General features: G+C 43.6%; 1 protein-coding gene across 3 annotated transcripts in view; it reads right to left on the bottom strand.

Moving 5' to 3' along the window:
• Positions 1-21,429, bottom strand: part of USP24 (ubiquitin specific peptidase 24) — a 152,297-nt gene that overhangs the window by 43,147 nt on the left and 87,721 nt on the right. For all 3 annotated transcript variants that reach the window (XM_051856428.2, XM_051856430.2, XM_051856429.2), the window contains 10 exons: positions 20,508-20,593; positions 20,249-20,342; positions 19,110-19,265; positions 15,448-15,545; positions 11,255-11,350; positions 10,900-11,128; positions 9,933-10,092; positions 8,895-9,050; positions 6,815-6,885; positions 6,032-6,192 (listed from right to left, as the gene is read on the bottom strand). In XM_051856428.2, coding sequence (XP_051712388.2) covers positions 6,032-6,192; positions 6,815-6,885; positions 8,895-9,050; positions 9,933-10,092; positions 10,900-11,128; positions 11,255-11,350; positions 15,448-15,545; positions 19,110-19,265; positions 20,249-20,342; positions 20,508-20,593 — 1,307 coding nt within the window. The remainder of the gene's footprint in view (positions 1-6,031; positions 6,193-6,814; positions 6,886-8,894; positions 9,051-9,932; positions 10,093-10,899; positions 11,129-11,254; positions 11,351-15,447; positions 15,546-19,109; positions 19,266-20,248; positions 20,343-20,507; positions 20,594-21,429) is intronic.

Below are 21,429 nucleotides of genomic sequence, written 5' to 3'. Positions count from 1 at the left end.
CCGGTGCTGCAGGTGGAGGATTAGCCTATTGAGCTGCGGCGCCGGCCTCCTATGGCTTTTAATGTGCATGTCTACTGGGGGAAAACCATTCTCTGGAATTTAGAATACATAGTTAACACCTCATTCAGTTTAAATCTTGATGGCAGACTAATAACAAAAGTTTCAGTTACTTTTTAAAAAAGATTTATTGATTGATTTGAAAGTTAGTTACACAGCAAGAAGGATCTTCCATTTGCTGGTTTACTCCCCAAATGGCCACAATGGCTGGAGCTGGGCCAGGCTGAAGATAGGAGCCAGGAGCTTCTCCCAGGTCTCTCATGTGGGTATAGGTGCCCAAGTACCTTGGGCTATCTTCTGCTGCTTTCCCAGGCACATTAGCAGGGAGCTGGATCAGAAGAACAGCAGCCACTACCTTTTAAACACTTGTAAATCATCCACAAAGATCTTAGCTCAGAAACCAAAAGCCAGACCATTTTCTTTGAAAATTAAATGCTTCAAAATACTATTGTCTTGAGACTTAGATATGTGGGCAGGGATCTTCTATATAGAAATATTAGAAAGAGCATGAGATGGGCCAGTGCTGTGGCGTTGCAGGTAAAGCCGCTGCCTGCAGTGCAGGGATCCCATGTGGGTGCCGGCTTAAGTCCCAGCTGCTCTACTTCCAATACAGATCTCTGCTATGGCCTGGAAAAGCAATAGAAGATGGCAGAAGTCTGTGGGCCCCTGTACCTACGTGGGAGACCCGGAGCAAGCTCCTGGCCCAGCTCCGTCCGTTGCGGCCATCTGGGTAGTAAACCAGTAGATGAAAGACCTCTCTCTCTTTCTCTCTGCCTTTTCTTCTCTGTAACTCTACCTTTCAAGTAAATAAATAAATCTTTAAAAACAAACAAACAAACAAAAAACCGAAAGACTGCTTCTCAGCCTTTTGGCTAAGATCAAGTGTAAAAAAAAAAGCATGAGTACATAACAAATACTGACATACACAATTAATCCTGTAATGAAGACTTACAAAAAACATTTATTAAGGAAATTCTGTAGATTATACATCTAGAAAATAGTTACTAAAAAAGTCAAGGATGGTTCAAGGAAATCACAAAGGAAATCAGTAATATCTTGACATAAATAAAAATAAAAATGCAACATACCAAAAGTTATTGGATACATTCAAAACCAAGGAAGACATCAAATCAACCATCTAATTTCTCACCTTAAGAAACTAGGAAAAAGACACACTAAATCCCAAGCTAGCAGAAGCAAGGAAATAATAAAGATTAGAGAGGAAATAAGTAAAATAAAGAGTAGAAAAACAACACAAAAATTTGTGAAACCAAAAGTTCGTTCTTGAAAAAGATCAACAAAACTGACAAACGTCAGAGTAGACTAAGAAAAAAAAAGGAAGCATGGACATTACTACAGAAATAAAAAGGTTTCTAAGACAGCAACAAACTGAATAATCCAGATGAAACAAATTCCTCAAAAAGCAAAACCTGCCAAGACGAAAGCAGGAAGAAATAAAAAAATGCTGAGTAGACCTATGACTAGGAGGGAGATAGATCAGTAATAAAAACCACTCAACAAAGCAACGCCCTGGATCAGATGGCTTCCTGGTGAACTCCACCAAGCATGTAATGAAGAGTTAATGACAACCCTCAAATTCTTTTAGAAAAACTGAAGAGCAAGTAACACTTCTTAACTCCTTGTATGAGGCCTGCATTACCATGTCACCAAAGCTAGACAAAAACACTGCAGGAAAGCTAACAGACTAACATCCCTTAAAAATGCTGATGCAAAAATCCTCAACAAAATACTAGCAAAACACAACAGAACATTTAAAGCATAGACCATGAACAAGGGGGATCCATTCCTAGAATGCAAGGATGAGCCCACATGAAAAGCAATGTAATAACACATTAACAGAAGAAGGAAAAAACACACAATCACCTCGCTTGATGTAGATAAAGCATTTGATAAAACTTAACACTCTTTCATGAGAAAAACACTCAAACTGGAAAGAGGAACAAGGTGGCTGCTTTTACACTCCTAGTCAATATAATGTCAAAAATTCCACTGGAGCAATTCCTCAAGAAAAAGAAATAAAGGCATTCAAATTGGAAAGGAATAGATGAAATTGTTTGCTTCTAACATGATCTTTTTAAAAAAAGATTTATTTATTTATTTGAAAGGCAGAGTTGCAGAGACAGAGACAGAGGCAGAGAGAGAGAGAATCTTCCATTCACCGGTTCACTTCCTAAATGGCTGCAACAGCTGGAGCTGGGCCAATCCAAAGCCAGGAGCCAAGAGGTTCTTCTGGGTGTCACATGCAGGTGTAGGGGCCCAAGGACTTCAGCCATCCTCCACTGTGCTCCCAGACCATAGCAGAGAGCTGGATTGGAAGTGGAGAAGCCAGTACTCAAATATGGATGCCAACACTGCAGGTGGTGGCTTTATCTGCTAAGCCACAGCACTGGCCCCAGATAACATCATTTTATATGTAGAAAATCCTAAAGATCATACACACACATAAACCTGTCAGAACTAATAAACATATTCGGAAAAGTTGCAGGACACAAAACTAACACTCAAAAATCAGTTGTGGGGCAGGCATTTAGTCTAGTAGTTCAGGCACCCACATCCCACATTCAAGTGCATGAGTTCAGTTCTGACTCTTGACTACAGTTTAATACTGATGGGGACCCTGGGAGGCAATGCTAATTGGTAACTGGGTTCCTACCACTCATGTGGGAGACCCAGTTCTCAGTTTCAGTCCCTAATGGGAAGCTGTTCAAGCAGACAAGAGAGCTCCAGCATCCTGGCTGCCCCCCAACACATACACCCAAATTCGCCAGGTGTATCTCTCTCTCTCTCTCTCTCTCAAAAAAAAAAAAAAAAAAAAAAAACAAAAACAAAAAAAACAAAAAAAATTCAGTTGCATTTCTTAACAATAGTAACAAATAGTCTGAAAAAGAAATCAAGAAAACAATACCATTTATAATAGCATCAAAAAAGAACAAAAGGCTTACAAATCAACTTAACTAAGAAAATGAAATACTTACACAGCAAAAACTATAAACATAAACACTGCTGAAAGAAATTAAAGATGACATAAACAAATGGAAAGATAGCCTGAGTTCATATTTGGGAGACTAAATCTTTTTAAAATTTTTTTTTTAAATTTTTTTTTTTTTTTTGACAGGCAGAGTGGACAGTGAGAGAGAGAGACAGAGAGAAAGGTCTTCCTTTGCCGCTGGTTCACCCTCCAATGGCCGCCGCGGCCCGCGCGCTGCGGCCGGCGCACCGCGCTGATCCGATGGCAGGAGCCAGGAGCCAGGTGCTTTTCCTGGTCTCCCATGGGGTGCAGGGCCCAAGCACCTGGGCCATCCTCCACTGCACTCCCTGGCCACAGCAGAGAGCTGGCCTGGAAGAGGGGCAACCGGGACAGAATCCGGCGCCCCAACCGGGACTAGAACCCGGTGTGCCGGCGCCGCTAGGCGGAGGATTAGCCTAGTGAGCCGCGGCGCCAGCTAAATCTTGTTTAGGTGTTAATACTACCCAAACTCATGCACAGAGTTAATAAATCCCTTATCAAAATCTCAGTGACATTTGTAGAAAGAGAAAAACCCATCCCAAAATTCACAAGGGACTGCAAAGGGACCTAAACAGTCACAACAATCTTGAAGAACAGAGTCGGAGGACTTATGCCTCCTGGCTGCAGTCACTGAGATGCCACTGTGATCACGAGTGTGGACTAGCGTGAAGACAGGTGTCCAGGCCAACAGGACACGGAAAGAACAGAAGCAATCGAAATAAAGAACTCAAAATTAATCTTTGTATATACAATCAGGCAATTTTCAGCAAGCATGCTAAAACTTTTCAATGAGGAAAGGACAATCTTTTCAAAAAATGGTGCTGGGAAAACTAGGTATCACCTGGAAAAGGATAAAGCTGGACTCTTACCTAACACCATATACAAAACTTCAATTAAACTAGATCAAATTCCCAAATAAATGAGCTAGAACTGTAAGATCTTTAGAAGAAAACAGAGGGGGAAAAGCTTTATGACTCAGGATTCGGCATATGTTTTGGATGTGACACCAAAAGCACTGATGAAAAAAGTAAAACTGGAATACCCTGTACTTTACCAAAAGCAAAAAACTTGTGTAACAAGGTAGGAAATATCTGCTCATCATGTATCTAATAAGGGATTAAGATCTAGGACACATTAAAAAAAAAACTCAACAAAGTAATCCAATGTAAAATGGGCAAAGGCCTTAAATAGATACTTCTCCAAAGAACAGGTGCACATAATGAGATGCTCAACATCACTTATCAGCAGGGAAATGCAAATCAAAACCACAAAGAGATACATTCTGCACTTACTAGGACCACTACTACCAACAATAAAACAACAAACAGCAATCCAAGAGCTTGCTGGGATGGGGAGGAGTCCCAGCACATCTACACAGCTGGTAGGAAAGTACAATGGGATGGCCACTGGGAAACACAGGTGGGTCCTCAGAGTTACCAGATGGCCTAGGCCTAGCAGCCTGGGCCTCAAGAAGACAGCCTACAGGACTGAAAAGGGGTCGCAGCATTATTCACCATGGCTAAAACATGGAAACAACCCAAACATCCAAGTGTAGATGAATGTATAAGAAAATACGGTCTTCACATAGACATTATTCAGCCTTTAAAAGGAAGACATTTTGATACATGCTACAACTCAGGTAAACCTTGAGGACATTATGCTAAGAAATAAAACAGACATACAAGGGAAAACATACACAAGAGTGCACCTATATGAAGTACCTAGTCAAATTCATGAAGACAACAGTAGAATGCTGGCTGCTCCGGACTAGAAGGAGGGAGGACGGGGCACCTACTGTTCAGTGAGTACAAAGTTCATTCTGAGATAACGAAAAAGTTCCGGATATGGACGGTGGTGTTGGTTGCATAACAATGTATATGTACTTAATGCCCCTGACTTGAACCCTTAAAAATCGTTGAAATAGTAAAACTTTTGTTTTGTATGTTTTGTCACAGAAAAAAACTGAGTCCAGGCTTGGACACTTATATGTTAGAGTCCCTCCTCTAGGACTCTGACTTAAAAAGCATACACTCAGGGGGCCAGTACTGTGGCACAGCAGGTTAAAGCCCTGGCCTGAAGCAAGGCATCCCATATGGGTGCTGATTCTAGTCCTGGCTGCTCCACTTCTGATCCAGCTCTCTGCTATGGCCTGAGAAAGCAGTAGAAGATGGTCCAAGTCCTTGGACCCCTGCACCCACGTGCGAGACACAGAAGAAGCTCCTGGCTCCTGGCTTCGGATCAGTGCAGCTCTGGCCATTGCGGCCATCTGGGTTGTGAACCAGAGGATGGAAGACCTTTCTGTCTCTACCTCTCTCTGTAACTCTGTCTTACAAATAAATAAAGTAAATCTTTTTTTTTTTTTTTAAAATCATAAACATAGATCTCCACGGCACCTATCGGCCCCATGGCAGGGGCTGTCTGTGAGGCTGAGCTGGAGAAAGCCACGTAGCTTGAGGCTGATGTGCAACCCGCACCTCCTCCCCTGGGCCTAGGTTTAAGAACACGTGGCATGCAGATGAGCCTGCAGAGACAAGGTGTGGCAGGCAGAAGGGACTTGCCTGAGTCACGCAATGAGCCTGGACCAGGAGTTCAGGCATGTCTGAAGCCAAGAAAGCATGCTGGGAGGACACCCCAGCGACCTCTTGGAATGGAGCTATAAAGCATCGGGGCCAAGAAAGTGACACACAGGGGGACAGAAGCAGTGTGACCTCTGCACAGGGACCTGGCTCAGTAAAACTGGGGATGATGGAGAAGAAAGCCTGGTAGTGTTTCCTCAAATCTCCTGTTCCGAATAGAGAGAAAAACACAAACCCCACTTTCAAGGAGATGTCAGAAGGAAGGAAGGAGAAACTACATTACCTCAATTAGGTACTGAGGACTTTAGGGGAGCAGAACACACAGTATTTACTCTTTGTTTACTGTGAGTTTTTCATCATCATGACGCACCTCTGGTTGACGCCTCTCATTATACTGGTTGGGGACCAGAGAGGCAGCTGAGCTGTGAGAATGACACCCAGGAGAAACTGATTTGGCTTCTGCACGTCTGGGTGAACAGAAGTGTCCGTCTGGCTCAGAGTGTACAGCTGATCACAGGCAACCCGGCGAATCTGAAATGACAGATACCAGCCTGCACTGAGACTGCTCCAAAGTGATTCTCCTCCCAAGACCACACTACTTACCCAGGGCACTGGACCATACTGCAAGGCACAAGTGCTTCATGTTTTAATGGTAACATTTCCATTGAATAAACTAGAGCTAATTAAAAATAAGTGTGGTTTGTAAGCTGATTTCTTAAATTATTCTCCTTAATAAGCTAATGTAAATGAAAACAAGAAAAACCTCTTGAAAAGTTACTTTTCAAGGTCACATCACAAAGTTAGAGTTTTCAAATCTAAAGGAAGTTTATGGTTTGAAGTTGTTCTTCCTGAATTTTCCCAGTATGTTGACACTTAACACCAGCTGCCTTTGCGAGCTGCAGTTGCTGCACACTAGCCATAACATTAGATCTGTTACAAACACACACGAATCCTAACTCTGGCCTCCTAACTTTTGGTGGGATATGGAAGGGGTGGCAGAATGCTCCCTTGTCTTTCAGTGTGGTCTTTGTGAGTCCCTGGCAGGACTAAATGTCATTTCTCCTGTACTCGCCACAATGTCACCCGTACCCAGGATAGCCCCAAATAGAATATGACAAAAGGGGTTTCATGAGTAATGAAAAAAAATCCTTACTTCAGCACTTGGTGATCCCAGCAAAATATCGATGATAAAATCAGCAACACAGGGCAAGGTATAGAAAGATGCTGAATAGTAGAAATTAGGAGAATGGGGATAAAAAAGAACTAAGTTAGGTAACGCATTTTAAGAATTGTGAGTAATTTCTTAAGCTCAACTTAAACAGAAATTCATCTCTTTTATGTGGATCAGAATTCAGGACCTTCCACATCTGCTTCCATGTCTGCTCATTGACTCAATTCTCAGGTGCTCAAGAGCAGGACCCACATCTGGTCTTAGCTTTGTTCCCACAATGCCCTGCACATACCAGCAACAGAATAAACATGTATTCCCTTAATAAACCAGAAACACTTATAAAAGGCAATATGTACCCTAAAATAAACTTACAAATAATAAAAGAGAAAAGCTTGGAGAGAACTGACACTTCCGTCCTCTTGCTCTGAAACTATTTCCAAGCCAAACCCAATTCAGAGCATGAGATGTTCAAAAGCCATCTTGCAACAACCTGCCCTTCCCATGCACAAACCTTCAAAAGCATTCTTGCTCACAGGAAATAATCTTAGAGACTATTTGAAAGTCCCACAAATGTCTTATTTCCTCTCTCTGTTTATCTCGATTATCTTTACATCTGATTTATGTGATTGGGTGGGGTGTTACACTCAATGCATAACAATCACCATTTCTACATAGAGGGCATCTGAAATCAGCAGTAACAGCTTAGAGGTCAGCTCCCACATGTGGGCACAATTTCCCAAAGTGGGGTTGTGAAAACTCTGTCCTACACACCAGGCAGTGCTTAGGGGCTGGAGAGTCAGCAGGGCACAAACGGACAAAAGGCTCTGACCTCACGCAGCTTGCAATCTAGTGGAGGAGAGGGTGATGACAAAAATCTATGAAAGTAAGTTACATTGCATATTATTAAAAGAAATAATAAGGTAAAGGGGTTTGGATACTGCTGGGGCAAAGGAAGGGCTGTATTTTTTTTTTTTTAAGTGGTCAGGGAACATCTCACTAAGATGACATGTAAACGAAGACTTACAGGAGATGAGGGAGAGAGAACCATTTGGAAAGAGGGGAAAGGACATGCCAGAAAGATGGAACAGTCAACACCAGGGCCCTGAGAAAGGAGGCTCGGGTGGCTGACACAGAGCGAGCGAGGGAGGGGGAGAAGGGCAAGGCATATGTGTCGAGGAGGTAGGATGTACGGACCTTAATAAAAGTATTGGCTTTTACTCTGAGTGAACTGAGGAGCCACCAGAAGGTTTGGAAAGAGGACTTCTAGTTTAGGAGGCTCACTGTGGTTACCGTGTAAATAATGCGCTGCATGGGTAGAAGCAGGGAGATGAGTAGGACAGTGTGGCTGCAATCCAAGTAAGAAACACGGCAGAACTTAAAGGGATGTTAACATGAAGGGGGTCCTGAGAGCTGCAGGCCACGTGCAGTTTGAGGAAGAATGGGCTGACGGGCTAGAAGCAGGGTGTGAAAAAAAAGAATCAAGGATGCTATGGGTTTTGGCCAAAATAACTAACTTGGGAAATCTCTTGGGTACTATGGGCAAGATCAGGGGCTCCACTCTGCAGAAGGTAAACCTGGGATATCTGTATGGTATCGAGGTGGACAGGTCAGAGGAGGGGTCCAGGCCACACCCACACAGAGGTGCTGTCAGCATCCAGATAGCATTCAGGGCTGTGACCCTGGATGAGAGCACCAGGGGAATGAAGTAGACAGAGAAGAGATCATCAGGGACAGAGCCTGGGTTTGCTGCAATGCTGAAGAATGATGAGAACAGCCCCAGCTTGTCGAAGCCAGCCACGAAGATGAATTGCTTTTGGGTTGTTTTAACTCTGCGACTAGACAGTGCCCGTATCACCTGCAGGGCAACTGTCTATCCAAGTGCTCAGTCAATGCTCCTCCAGAAGAAAACATGAATACCGGCACCCGTCCCACCTACTCCACATGCCAACCCTTCTGCTTTTCTATTAACAGGACCTTACCCATAAGAACTATAAATAATTCCCAGAAGGAACTTGGCCTGGCCCCACGGGACCCCCCTCCCCGCCGCGAGCCTCCTGCATACCCAGCTGCTGGCTCCGGAGCTGCAGGCACGTAACCAGCAGGGACAGGGCTTCGCCAGCAATCAGCGCATCTTTGGTGGACACGGACTGCTGCCGCACGCAGATGCCAGCATGCAGGGCTGCAGGCTCCCCTTCACTCCCAGAGCTGCAATTGCTGCCTGAAAAAGGGCAAGGAGATGTCTGCTGAGGGCCCTGCAGGAACAGTGTGTAATCTAACGTCCTGTAAATACAGTCCAGAACCCGCCACCCAAGTCTGTTCTCAAAAGATCAACTGGATATAATCCAGGCCACAGTACCGCTCCGCACAGAATCCTTCAGTGGCTTCCGACTTCCCGTGCAGAAAAAGGCAGAGTCTTTACAGTAGCCTGTAAGACACTGCCTAACCCGACCCCTGGTGTCTCCATCATCCCATGCAGGATTTCAAGAAAGCACTGTGGTCTGAGAAACGAGACTGAATCACTGCATTCAAAACACCCTGACAGCTTTGCCCTCAACGCACATTTGCAAGTACCCCAAAACGTGTTCACAAGCCAAAGTTAATGCCGGCTGACAAAAAAGAAGAGTGCAATTTCAGGGGCACGAGGGGGCTTCCTGGGATAGCATAAATTTTGCAACTTGGTCTAGATATGGTTGTACACGTAAAAATCCAGGACACTTAGCATTCCTGCATTTTGCTGTGTGTATGTCAAATTTTTCAAAACACCAAGGAAAGGACTGTCTCCCAGGTCACAATTCTGGATGGATTTGCACTGCAGTCACAATTATTGGCCTCCTGACACCTTTATACTTGGTTCAGCTAAAATGGATTTGATTCACTTTTCCCCACTTTATGTATTTAGGAACGGGTGTTTTCTTAAATGATGTATGATTTACACAATAAATGAAGCAATGTGCACAAATACTAGGCGTATGGCTTGAAGAATTTTCACTCAGCTCAAAAGAAAATGTGCTTTGCCTTTTGTGACGCTGACAAACCACCGCGACTCTGATGGCAACCTCTTACCCAGTGTTCTAATTACTGTCCTATTTTAAATTGGTACCTGAGCTGCTGAGTCTGTTTCGAATTCCAGCAGGAAACAGAGAATTACTTTCTTTAATTGGCTGGCTACTCCCGACGAGGTCAAGCCGCCCAGCAGCCGCAGCCCATGACAGTCTCATGAAACAAGCCACAGTGGAGGTGAAGTCGCTCACTTCCATTGTCTAATGAAGCACGGAGAGAGTGTCAGGAGAACAGAACACATCCCATGACTTCTATAACCTTCTTCCTGCTCTGCTCTGGGAGACTTTCCCTCCTACACCATCCAGGCCAGCCTTTTCCATGCCGCCATACTGCTCTGTTTTCTTTTACAGACTCTGCTCTTGGTGCTCTGCCTTCAAGTTACCCATCACCAGTCCTGTTTTCACTCTTTCCCCTTCCCATATTCTGTTTTTGTTTTTTTAATATTTATTGATTTGAAAGGCAGAGTAACACAGACAGAAGGAGAGGCAGAGAAATCCTCCATCTGCTGTTTCACTCCTCAAGTGGCTGCAACAGTCAGGTTTGGGCTAGGCTGGAGCCAGGAACTCCATCCAGGTCTCCCATGTGGATGCAGGGGCCAAAACACTTGGGCCATCTTCTGTTGCCTTCCCAGGCACATCAGCAGGTAGCTGGACTGGAAGTGGAGCAGCAGGGAATCAAACCAGCATGTTGGTATGGGATGCTGTTGTTGAAAGTAGGGGTTTAACCCTCTGTGACACAATGTCAGCCCCAAACTCTGATAACTTTGCCCATGCCCTCCCCTTTGCACGAATAAATCTCTCTCCAATCCTAAATACTTATCTCTAGGTCTCGAATCCCTATTTAGCTGCCAATGTCTACTGCAAATGCTGCTTCCAATCTAAAATCTTCCATGATAGCCACAGGTTATTCACATCTTAATCATTTTTATATTTTTATAGCTCCTTTCCCCCAAATAGGGTCTTCCAAATAAGAGGTGCTTCCCAGTTTCTGGAAGCACGGGCACTCACCTGTATTGCCACTCGAGCAGCGGGGATGATTTCCTCCACCCTGATGGAAGACCTGTCGGACACTGACAGCTGTCGGTAGGATGATTTCTCTGGGGTGCCGCACAAGGACATCTGTCTGCTGGTCTGCCGGCTGACATTGCGGAACGGGCGGGAAGAAAGTGCTTCGATGCCGTCTTTAGCGAGGTCTTCATCTAGCATCGTGGGCATTGTTTGTCCAACCAACAAAAATCTTAAAAGAAAAAAAAGCCAGACTTGTACAGATTACTTCACTTTACAACATTTAGAATAATATGATTTGGGAAGGAAAATAAACTCAGGTATTGCCTTGTGAGACCAACACCATGCATCAACATACCTTGCAAGCTGCAGACAGATGGAATAAACGCCCTGTCTTGTTTCATAGTCTACTTCTGATGGAATGGAGTCCCTCTGCATGACATTGACAACCAAACTTCCAAGAAAAGTGAAAAGGCAGGATATTAGACTTCTATTTTTAAAATTTAAAAATTTATTTTTATTTCCTTGAAAGGCATAGTGAGAGAGGGAGACAGAGAGAGGCTGACAGAGATTAATCTTCCATCTGCTGGTTCACTTTCTAAATGCCCACAACAGTCAGGGATGGGCCATGCCAAAGGCACAAGCCTTGATCTCCACCCAGGTCTCAAATGTGGGAGGCAGGGGCCCAAGCACTTGGGCCATCATTTGCTACCTCCCAGAATGCATTAGCAGGAAGTTTGATCAGAGCCTGGAGTAGCCTGGACTCAAACCAGCACTCTTATGTGGGATGTGAGCATCTCACGTGGCAGCTTAAACCACTGTGACACAACAGACACAATGCTGGCCCTCAAAACTTCTATTTTTTTGGTAGATGTTTTCTGCAAGTAACACAATTGCTCATAAATGTTACCAGTTTCTTAAGGATTGTCATACATGAAGTCAGCACTGTGGCACACCAGGTGAGATGCTGTCTATGCTGACACTGGCATACCATACCCTATAGGGGAGCACTGGTTTGAGTCTCAGCTGCTCTGCTGCCAATCCAGCTCCCTGCTAATGTGCCTGAGAAAGCAGCAGAACATGGCCCAAATATTTGGGTCTCTGCCCTCACGTGGGAGACCTGAATGGAGTTTTAGGCTCCTGCCTTCGGCCTTGCCAGCCCTAGACGTTGTGGCTATTGGGTAATAAATGAGCAGATGGAAGATCTCTTTCTCTTCCTGTCTCTCATTGCCTTTCAAATGGATGAAAACTTAAAAAATAAAAAAGATTCTTACATATAAACAGACTCTGCACATTTCTTTAACAATGATTTCCTATGATACCTATAACCCTCAGTGTTCAGATAAAACCATCTTACTAACTGGTTTGGGTTCACATTGAACTTGGCTATCTTGATACCAGCAGAACTCTCAATTCAGAAACATAGCCATAATTTAATCATGCTGTTTCCCACATCCACTACACCCTCTGGTATTGCAAAAGCTTCCTAACTATTCTTCCTGTTTCTGCCCTTGGCCTCCACCCTCCAAGCCTATTCTCAAATGATCAACAGGAGTGACCCTCTTAAAACCTACGGCAGACCACATTGATCCTCTGTGCAAACTCCTTCAGTGGCTTCTTAGTTCCTGCACAGAAAAGAGCAGGGTCTTCACAGCAGCCTGCAAGATCCTACACAACCCAACCTCTGGGACCTCCACAGCTCAAGCACTGGGCCCCAACCACACTGCCCTCTGGACTCCACGGATACCAGGGGCGTTCACTAGCAGGGTGCACACTGGCTGCTGCCCTGCCCCTGCCCAGTATCTCCATGAGGCTCGCTCTCACATCTCCTTCAGGTCTTTGGAAGATACCACACATCACTGGAGCTCTTCTTGATCACCCTACTGAAACCCACAACCCTCTCCATCCCTGCTTCCTGCTTTATTTTTCTTCACAGCTCTAATCATCATCTGACCTATTCTTTTACTTGCTTATTATCTGTTTCCCCCTCCAGACTGTAAGCTTGATGAGGATTTGGATTTTGATCTAACGTACTTACTGTTCTGCTTCCAGTGCTTAAAACAATGGCTGGTGGGGAATTAACTGACATAAACAAATGAGCCAAAATAAAATACCTTTATTATCATAGCCCTGTCAATAGCTCAGGAACTTAAAATCAGTCTTTCCCAGGAATACGTCTACGGTGTGAAGCAAAGAATAAAACTACATATGGGCACCAGGCCTTCCCTGACAGTTTGGGAACTTATTTAACCCTGCCTTTCCTGTTTCTCCTTTCCTCTATCTCCTCAGGGTCCTTACCCAGCTTCCCTTCCCCACCAGACCTCCAGACAGGAAAGTCTGCAACTATCCTTCCTTCACTCCAGCTTCAAGTTCATCCCCACTGCTTCCCTGCCCAGAGAAATAGCATGCTGCTTCTTCCTAGAGCAAATCTCTCAACAGTAGAACTGAGCTCTGCCAAATTCCCCTTGTTCTTTGATCTTTATTCTTTTCTCCATCAGTGGCCCATTTAAGTTAGCCAATAAACAGAACAGGTCTTCTACAAACTAAAATCAAAACAGAAAAGCAGGGTTGGGCATTTAGCACAGCAGTTAGGAAACCACTCAGCACTCCCACATGCTATCTGGGAGGGCCAGGGTTCAAGTCTGGGCTCTGCTCCGGGCTCTACTTCCTGCTAACACACACTCTGGGAGGCAGCAGATAATAATTCAAGTAGTTGGGTCCCTGCCACCCTCGTGGCAGACCTGGATTGAGTTCCAGGCTCCCAGCTTCAGCCTGGCCTGCGCCCAACTGTTCCACACACTTGGAAACTGAACTAGCAAATGGAAGATCTTTGTCTCTCTTTCAAACAAAAACAAAAACAAACAAAAGAAAACAAATAAGAAAACACTCTGAAAACAGAAAAGCAAACTTCTCCTGCAGGTATTCTTCCCTTTGATGGACCGTTACCTCCTGTCTCTCACAGACCTGAAAGCAGAGCTTTCTACTCATTGTCCTCCTTCCTTCCTTCCACTTGGTTCTCATCCCTGCCAGCTGGGGCGTGCCTGCTGGCTTAACACAGCAACGCCACTCCCAAATCTCCATCCCATCCTCCATCCTTCCCTTGAGCCCCACATCCCAGCCACCCACTGCACATGACTCAAAGGGATATAATCGAATTTGCTTTTCCTGCTTCTGTGGCCTCTATCCTCCAAATGTTTACTTTCCAAACTGCCTATAGACTCACCATTCATTCTGAATGTTCCCAGTACAAAGACATGATACGAGTCTGAGATGACGGATACACTAATCACTATAATCTGATCATTACACATTAGGGTATATGTATTGAAATATCATACTGTAATCCATAAATATGTATGCTTATGTGTCTATTAAGAATATATATATATGGGGGCTGGCACTGTGGCGCAGTGGGTTAAAACCCCAGCCTGCAGCACCAGCATCCCATATGGGTGCCGGTTTGAGTCCTGGCTGTTTCACTTCCAATCTGGCTCTCTGCTATGGCCTGGGAAAGCGCAAGTCCTTGGGCCCCTGTACCGGTGTGGGAGACCCAGAAGAAGCTCCTGGCTCCTGGCTTTGGATCAGCTCAGCTCTGGCCATTGTGGTCATTTGGGGAGTGAACTAGCGGATGGAAGACCTATCTCTCTGGTTCTACCTCTCTTTGTAACTCTTTACAATAAATAATTTTTTTTAAAAAAAAGAATATACATATGTCTATATGTGTGTGTGTGTGTGTGTGTGTGTGTGTAAGCCTGACCACTCACCCATTCTCTTAAGCTATTTTATAGGCTACTTAATAAATGTCCCTATCTTATACCTAACTAGTCACGAAGACCAGCTTACATCTTACAGATGCCACTCTACTCCTGCCCTGTCTCTCTTCTGGGGAGCACCACCAGAGCACTTAGCTGTCATCCCTGCCTCGTTTCCACTCACCTTCTCCACTGCTGCCAGGGTGATTGTTTTAGGTGGCTGCTGGCTTAGAGGGGGACCTGTTTTCCCACGGACTGCAAGATAACATCCAGGTCCTCAACGTTATGAGGCAGAGTTCTCTCTCAATCTCTTCTTGGGCCTCCCGGGCAGATAGGAGCCACAGTGTCAGGTTTTCACCCAGGCCGCCCTGCACCTTGGCTCACAGTGCCCTTTCTCTTCTGCTCTTACTCACCGGGACAATCTTTGCTCAGGTCTCAGTTCTCAGCTTAACTCACGCCATATAAACATCATCAACGCTCCATGGTGCTCTGGCTCCCCTCCCACCAGGACTTTGACGTGGCTCTGTTTTAATACTCCCACCTCGGTTCTTCTTGACAACCTCCCCCACTAGCAGAGGAGAAAGAGATGTGCTTCTGTACACTGTTCAAATAACCGACACTCACAAAATGAATCCCACTGATCTAGAGGACAGGAACATCACTGCTTCCTTCCTGTTGGGGCTCGCACAATGCTTCACACGACAGCTTGTCAACCTCCCCATTTCTTACAGGAGAAAAGAACTAAAATACCTATAAACCATTGCCTGCACCTTGAATAACACTGCATTCAAACTCTAACCTCAAGCCTCCTGCTTTGAGGAAGTTTTCACAGAAGGATTTTGCACAACTTCTCGCCATGTCATCATCCGCTGTTGGCATGAGTTTGGAGCTTAAAACCTAGGAAACAGACAAGCACAATTAATCATTTCCACGCTTTCAGCAGAAATTATACTTCACTAAGTAAGATGCTGACAACTCAAGTCAGAATCTCTTTACATGGTGCATACTGAGTCCAGAAACTGCCAGTTCACACTTAAATTGGTCACATTTTCCACATTCTATTTGGTTATGAAGAAACATTTTTTTGCTTTTTCCCCCCATTTAAAGATTTATTTATTTATTTGAAAGCGAGGGAGAAAGAGATCTTCCAACCATTGGTTTGCTTCCCAGATGGCCAGGAGCCTGGAACTCCATCTGGGGTCTCCCACCTGGCTGGCAGGGGCCCAAGGATTTGTGTCATCTTCCATTGCTTTCCCAATTGCATTAGCAGGGAGCTGGATGAGAAGTGGAGCAGCCAGGACTCAACCAGGCACTCACATGAGACGCCAGCATTCCAGGTGTGTGCCCTCTGTGTCACAATACCATCCATAATCATTGTGTTCCAAGGAAAACTACTATGTGGTTTTTATGAAAATGGCAAATGTGAAAGTCTCAGGCATAGAGGTTTACATAAAAATAGATGATTTTAAGTGATATGCTGGGTAAGTTCCAACAATAAGTATGTAAACCCAAGCTTTATAAAAGTGCCCCAATACTAAACATGCTAGGTGAGCTCCCTAATAATGACTGACTTCGACTTACTGAGCATCCACAACATACTAGACATCGCAATTAACTTTATAGGTGAGGGACTGAGGTCCAAGAGGTTATGTGACCTCAAGGTCATATGGTCAGAATTCCAACCCAGATGTGTGTCTCTCCGCTATCCAGGTCCTTCGGGTGTCACCGAGTGCTCTGGTGGGTGGAGGATCATGTCCCTCGAGTAATCCCACTAGAGCTAGTACAAGATGACGAATCTATGTCACTCCGGTTTTATCACCCACTCGCTGAGAGGTCCTGGTCACATGGTTGTCCCTTTTGCCTCAGTGTTCTCATCAGTTAAGTCAGGGTAACAATCACTCCTACCAGAGGTCTACTTGGACTAAGTAAGGCAGACCTACGGCACTTAGAACAAGCACCAGCAAAAATAAATGCTCAGCCAACAGCTGATTTATTTAGTTGTCACAATTTACATATTTAAAAATCTCCTATTGCCTCAGATTTACATTTGATCTAGTTCAAGATCTTCTATTCTAAAATGTCTGCTTCTAGGAGGCCATGGGTGTTGTGAGCCCACTCAGTGGGTTTCTGGTCGAGACGCTTCCTTGCTAGGTTGCTCCTTGGGAAGCAAGCTCACCAGCCTCAGGGGAGGCCAGCGGTGGGGAAGGAGCCTGTGTGTGCCCCTCTAACCCTGCCTGAGCACACCCAGCTCTGCATCTACCTGCTTGCCCTCCATGGTGGGGGGGCCAACAGCTAGTGCAGACAGCTTCCTTAGGGGACAGGTGCTTGCAATATCCATTCTGAAGTTTTCTAGCAGGCAAGCCTAAGTCAAGGAGCAAAATACAGGGAAATTAACCTTTCGGATGACAGCTATAATAGCTGCTTTTGGAAGGCTTAGGTTTTCCAAATATTATGTGTATTTAAAGCAAAACACAACTTATCAAAGGAATTCACACTCAGAAGTCCTAAAATTATACTGGATAATGCAATGGTAAGTATTTGATGATGAGCCAGGATCATCATTGGACAATTCTGCTTTCCTAGATGCTCTCAAATGTGGATGTTAAGAATTCTATCTTATATTTTTAAGGTAATCATTCAAAAGCAAGTGATAAATTTGGCAGCTGTTGCAAGATGAACATTTTGTAAGCTTAAATGGGCCAAAATTTCTAGATAATCTTGTGTTCTGAAACTCTGATATATTTTTAAGTGTCTACATTAAATGGGGACATGCTTTGTTTTAAAATATTTACTAAGTATTTTTTCCTTCTGAATTTTCTTTTTTCAAGACAGTACTTTAAGGCAAATATGAAGTGTTATCACACGTTGAACATGCAAGCCAAGTGGAGCATAAAAACTAATGAATGCAACTATATTCTCCAAATAAGATCACCAGATGAAGTAAGACTTTGGAGAAACACTGGCACCCTCTTACCAATTATAATCTTTGTTATGACTCAAAACCTATGTAACATACATGATAATCAAGATGTAGGATATCTACTCAAGGTACAAGGCATGATAATTCTTGTTGTGTAGGCTTGGAAATGCATTCTTTGAGAAATAACTGCCTGGATATTACTTCCTAGAACAAATCAGAATCAGCCAAGGCTTTATTTCTTATAGATCTGAAGTGGCACAAGGACTCATTCGTCACTTTCCAAGAGTAGGACTGGTTTTATTTGATTGCCTTTTACACTGCCCTGGGTTTGTGATGGGCTGTCTAGACTTAGCATATACAGCCCCCTATATGTCTTACTGTAAGATCCTGGAGGAGATATCCTATTTCTCCCAACTCTGAATGCTTAACTATCACAATGACTCATACACAGTAAACAACTGGTCAATGTCTACTGAACTACATCTGCTAGTTTCAAAGCAGGTTTTGGGGAGGCAGCTAAGTGCGACAGTGTGAAATCCTACTGCCCACAGTGAAGGCACTAAGAGAAGGAACACTCACGAATGAACCTATGCCCTTGTAAGACAACCCAGAGAGCAAGTAAGGCTGCCACCCGTGGCACTGGCATCCCATATGGCTGCTCCACTGCCGATCCAGCTCCCTGCTAATGGCGGCTGGGAAAGCAGCAGAAGATGGCCAAGCGCTTGGGTCCCTGCACCCACGTGGAAGAACCAGAAGTTCCTTGCTCCTGGCTTAGGTCTGGCCCAGCACTGGCCATTGTGGTCATTTGGGGAGTGAACCAGCAGAGAGATCTCTCCCTCTCTCTGTATATCTGCCTTTCAAATAAATAAAATAAATCCTTGAAAAATAAAAAAGCGAGACCCCAGAGAGCTCCACTGTCTCCGCCAGCCAAGTGAGGTGCAAGAGAAGACAGCTGTGTATGACGCAGGACGTGGCACATCACCAGACGCTCATCAGGCACTCCCCAGGCTTCAGCACTGAGGGCCGCGAGTGCTGGCCGCTTAAGTCAACCAGGCTATGCTAATTCATTACAGCAGTCCAAATGAACTAAGACAGCCATCATAATAATCTTTCGCTCTAACACATCCAGCAGTTTTTTTTTGACCTTGAATAGTAACATGCCTGCTGATGAATTCTTCATAAAGTTTCATTAATGGTCACAAGCTACAAGAGCTTTTTAACAACTGAAGATGCATTTAGTCAAGGAGGCTGAGGATTAATAATTCATATTACACAGACCTGACTTTCAGAGGAAGGCAATGAAACCTGTGTGACACTAAGGTGTTCTTTTCCAAGTGTAACAACAAACAGACAAAAGTAGATGGAAAAAAAGCCTTTTCAAAGGCAAAACTGTTAGTTTCAACTTCTATTTTTTAAAACTAATTTTGTAACAGCAATCCAAAACAACAAAACCTATTAATCTATTTCTGATATCCGAAAGCATGAATCTACAAACCACAATGGATCTGTCAAAATGAAATAAAAAAAGTCAGGTTTCTTACTTCTAAGTTGTAGAGCACTCTGAAGGTGGACATTCCTGGGGCAAAAGATCGAAACAGACTTTCTAAAATGGAGCTGGCACTTGGCTGATGCTGCTGCTTTGAAGAGAGGGACGGAGACTTGGAAGACTGAGAACTTGATTCAGACAGCAGTGTTTTCTAAGTTTAAAGAAGGAAAACAAACACATGTCTTATAAGCATAAATTTAGAAGAAACAGATCTTAGTATTAATGCGAATATTCTTTTCCTCTTAATAAAAATGTTCCTTTTCCTCTGTATATAAGCTGTACCAATCTAACTTTCAAAAAATTAACTTCATAAACCCACACTCTATTAAGACATCAAACCTCATCACAACAATTCTAAGTGTTCAACAATATTCAAATATACATGAAACTTCCGAGAATTCATTCTAAGCAACACTGGCAAGTTTATTTAAATTTTCATTTTAAAACTCATACTTGTGAATATTAGTAATGAAATTGTAAGATTGTTGAAGTATCACAGTCTCAAAAAAATTTTTTTTAGCTAGTATTAGTTCCGGTCTCCCTCCAATTAATACATCAGCCATAAATGACCAAGCTGATGTGCATTTCATCCACTAAGATATAAAATACAAAACTTATTCTAACAACTTTGTTCTAAACATATTTGATACATAATTAAATAATATAGACAAAGACAATTTGTACATATATAAAAATCTTGAAATAGCATTCTAAAAATTAAAATGAATTGTAAATATCAACTGTAAAAAAATTAAACGATAATCCATTTATATAAGCAGCTCAGACACACAACAATTACTCAGAGAAGTATCATGACAGAAGAAAAACATCTCAACTAAGTCAGAACTAGAGTAGGATCCTGGACAAGTGACTTTATCTCATTGTTTCCTAACCCATGACCCGGGAGGGTATCTAAGGCTCGTCCAGCTCTCAATCTGCTGTCATTCTTGACTATCTGAATATTTCAAAGTCAACTTGAGACTCTCATTTCCACTTGCAGCAAAGGCGTCTTTGAAAAGAAGAAGTGTTGGAAGAGGAGTATCCTTTGGTTTCATGTGAATGCAGGCTGCTCTTTCACTGAATCACGGTATGAAATCTCCATGATAGTTAAATAACTATTCACGTTACTCTTACCTTTCTTCCTAAAGAATCGAGCTGATCAAGGGCTTCCTGAATGGCTGGGTCAGTGGGTATCAACAGCAGAAGCTTTCGTACTCGTAGAGTTATCCTAAAATTTTTCAAATACAAATTTTTTTTCACATAAGCCACAGTTTCAGTAACAAAGTCATTCAGGATAAAATGTCAAGTACAATACTTTTCAAGTAATTAGTTCTCTGGTTTCCTGACCTTAGCAAGTAACTCTCTCTCAAGCCTCCCAAGCATCTGTACATACCTTGGCTCTTCTAGGTTGGCAAGCTGGTAAAGCATGTCAAAGACGTTACACACGAGAGCCATCACGACACCAGGGAGAGACTTCTCCTGGGGGAAGAGCACAACAGGAGCACCATTTGCAAAAGAACGTTCTCCTACTCTAACCACGCTGACCAACACTAGGGCCACGAGCAAGCTGGAGCGGGCAGTGCTCATCTGCACTGAAGACCGCCATGTGGGGATCCACCAGAGCCAGAGACCATGACCATCCATCCAGCGTCACCGGCTCTCCCTTCTCCTCGCCACCTGCTGGCCAAGGGGCAAAGCAGCTGCAGAGATTTTAACACAAAAGGTTTGGGTAGGCAATACAAGGGACAGCAGGCACACCAGGTTAATCACTGCCAGTCTGCAGGAAAGCAAAACTAAGGCAGCGCGTGCGCGCGCGCGTGTGTGTGTGCGTGTGCGTGTGTTAATTCACACATTCATACAAAGCCATAAAAAATATATAATCTGAGAAAAGGTAAGTTACTTTGCTTTTCATGAAGGTCAGAAAAGACAAAACTGATAAACTACAAAGAAGAAATTCACAGGTGATTAAAGTTCTAAATTGGTTAATAGGAGAAAGGAAACTAGATGTCATTATAGAATGCATGTACATGTGGAAATACTTTAATTTGGGATAAATATGAAACAGTTTAAAAATGTGACATTTGAAGATGCTAGGTATATTGTTTTGTTGTAAACGTTGACACTTCGAGTGGGATTTCTTCCTTAAATTCTTGTTATAAACAGGGATCTTCATGAAGTCTGTAGAGAATACATATTAGGAAAAAAACTGCATGGATTCCAAAATTTTCGGGGGCCAAATAAACTTTTATTTTAATTTCATTTTTCCACAAACTTTACTGAACCTGAAGAGTTCTTTAGTATTTACAGCAAGGTTA

This window comes from Oryctolagus cuniculus, chromosome 7, assembly GCF_964237555.1.
Source record: "Oryctolagus cuniculus chromosome 7, mOryCun1.1, whole genome shotgun sequence".
In the NCBI taxonomy this organism is placed as follows: domain Eukaryota; kingdom Metazoa; phylum Chordata; class Mammalia; order Lagomorpha; family Leporidae; genus Oryctolagus; species Oryctolagus cuniculus.
This window is presented reverse-complemented; position numbering and strand designations above follow the sequence as displayed.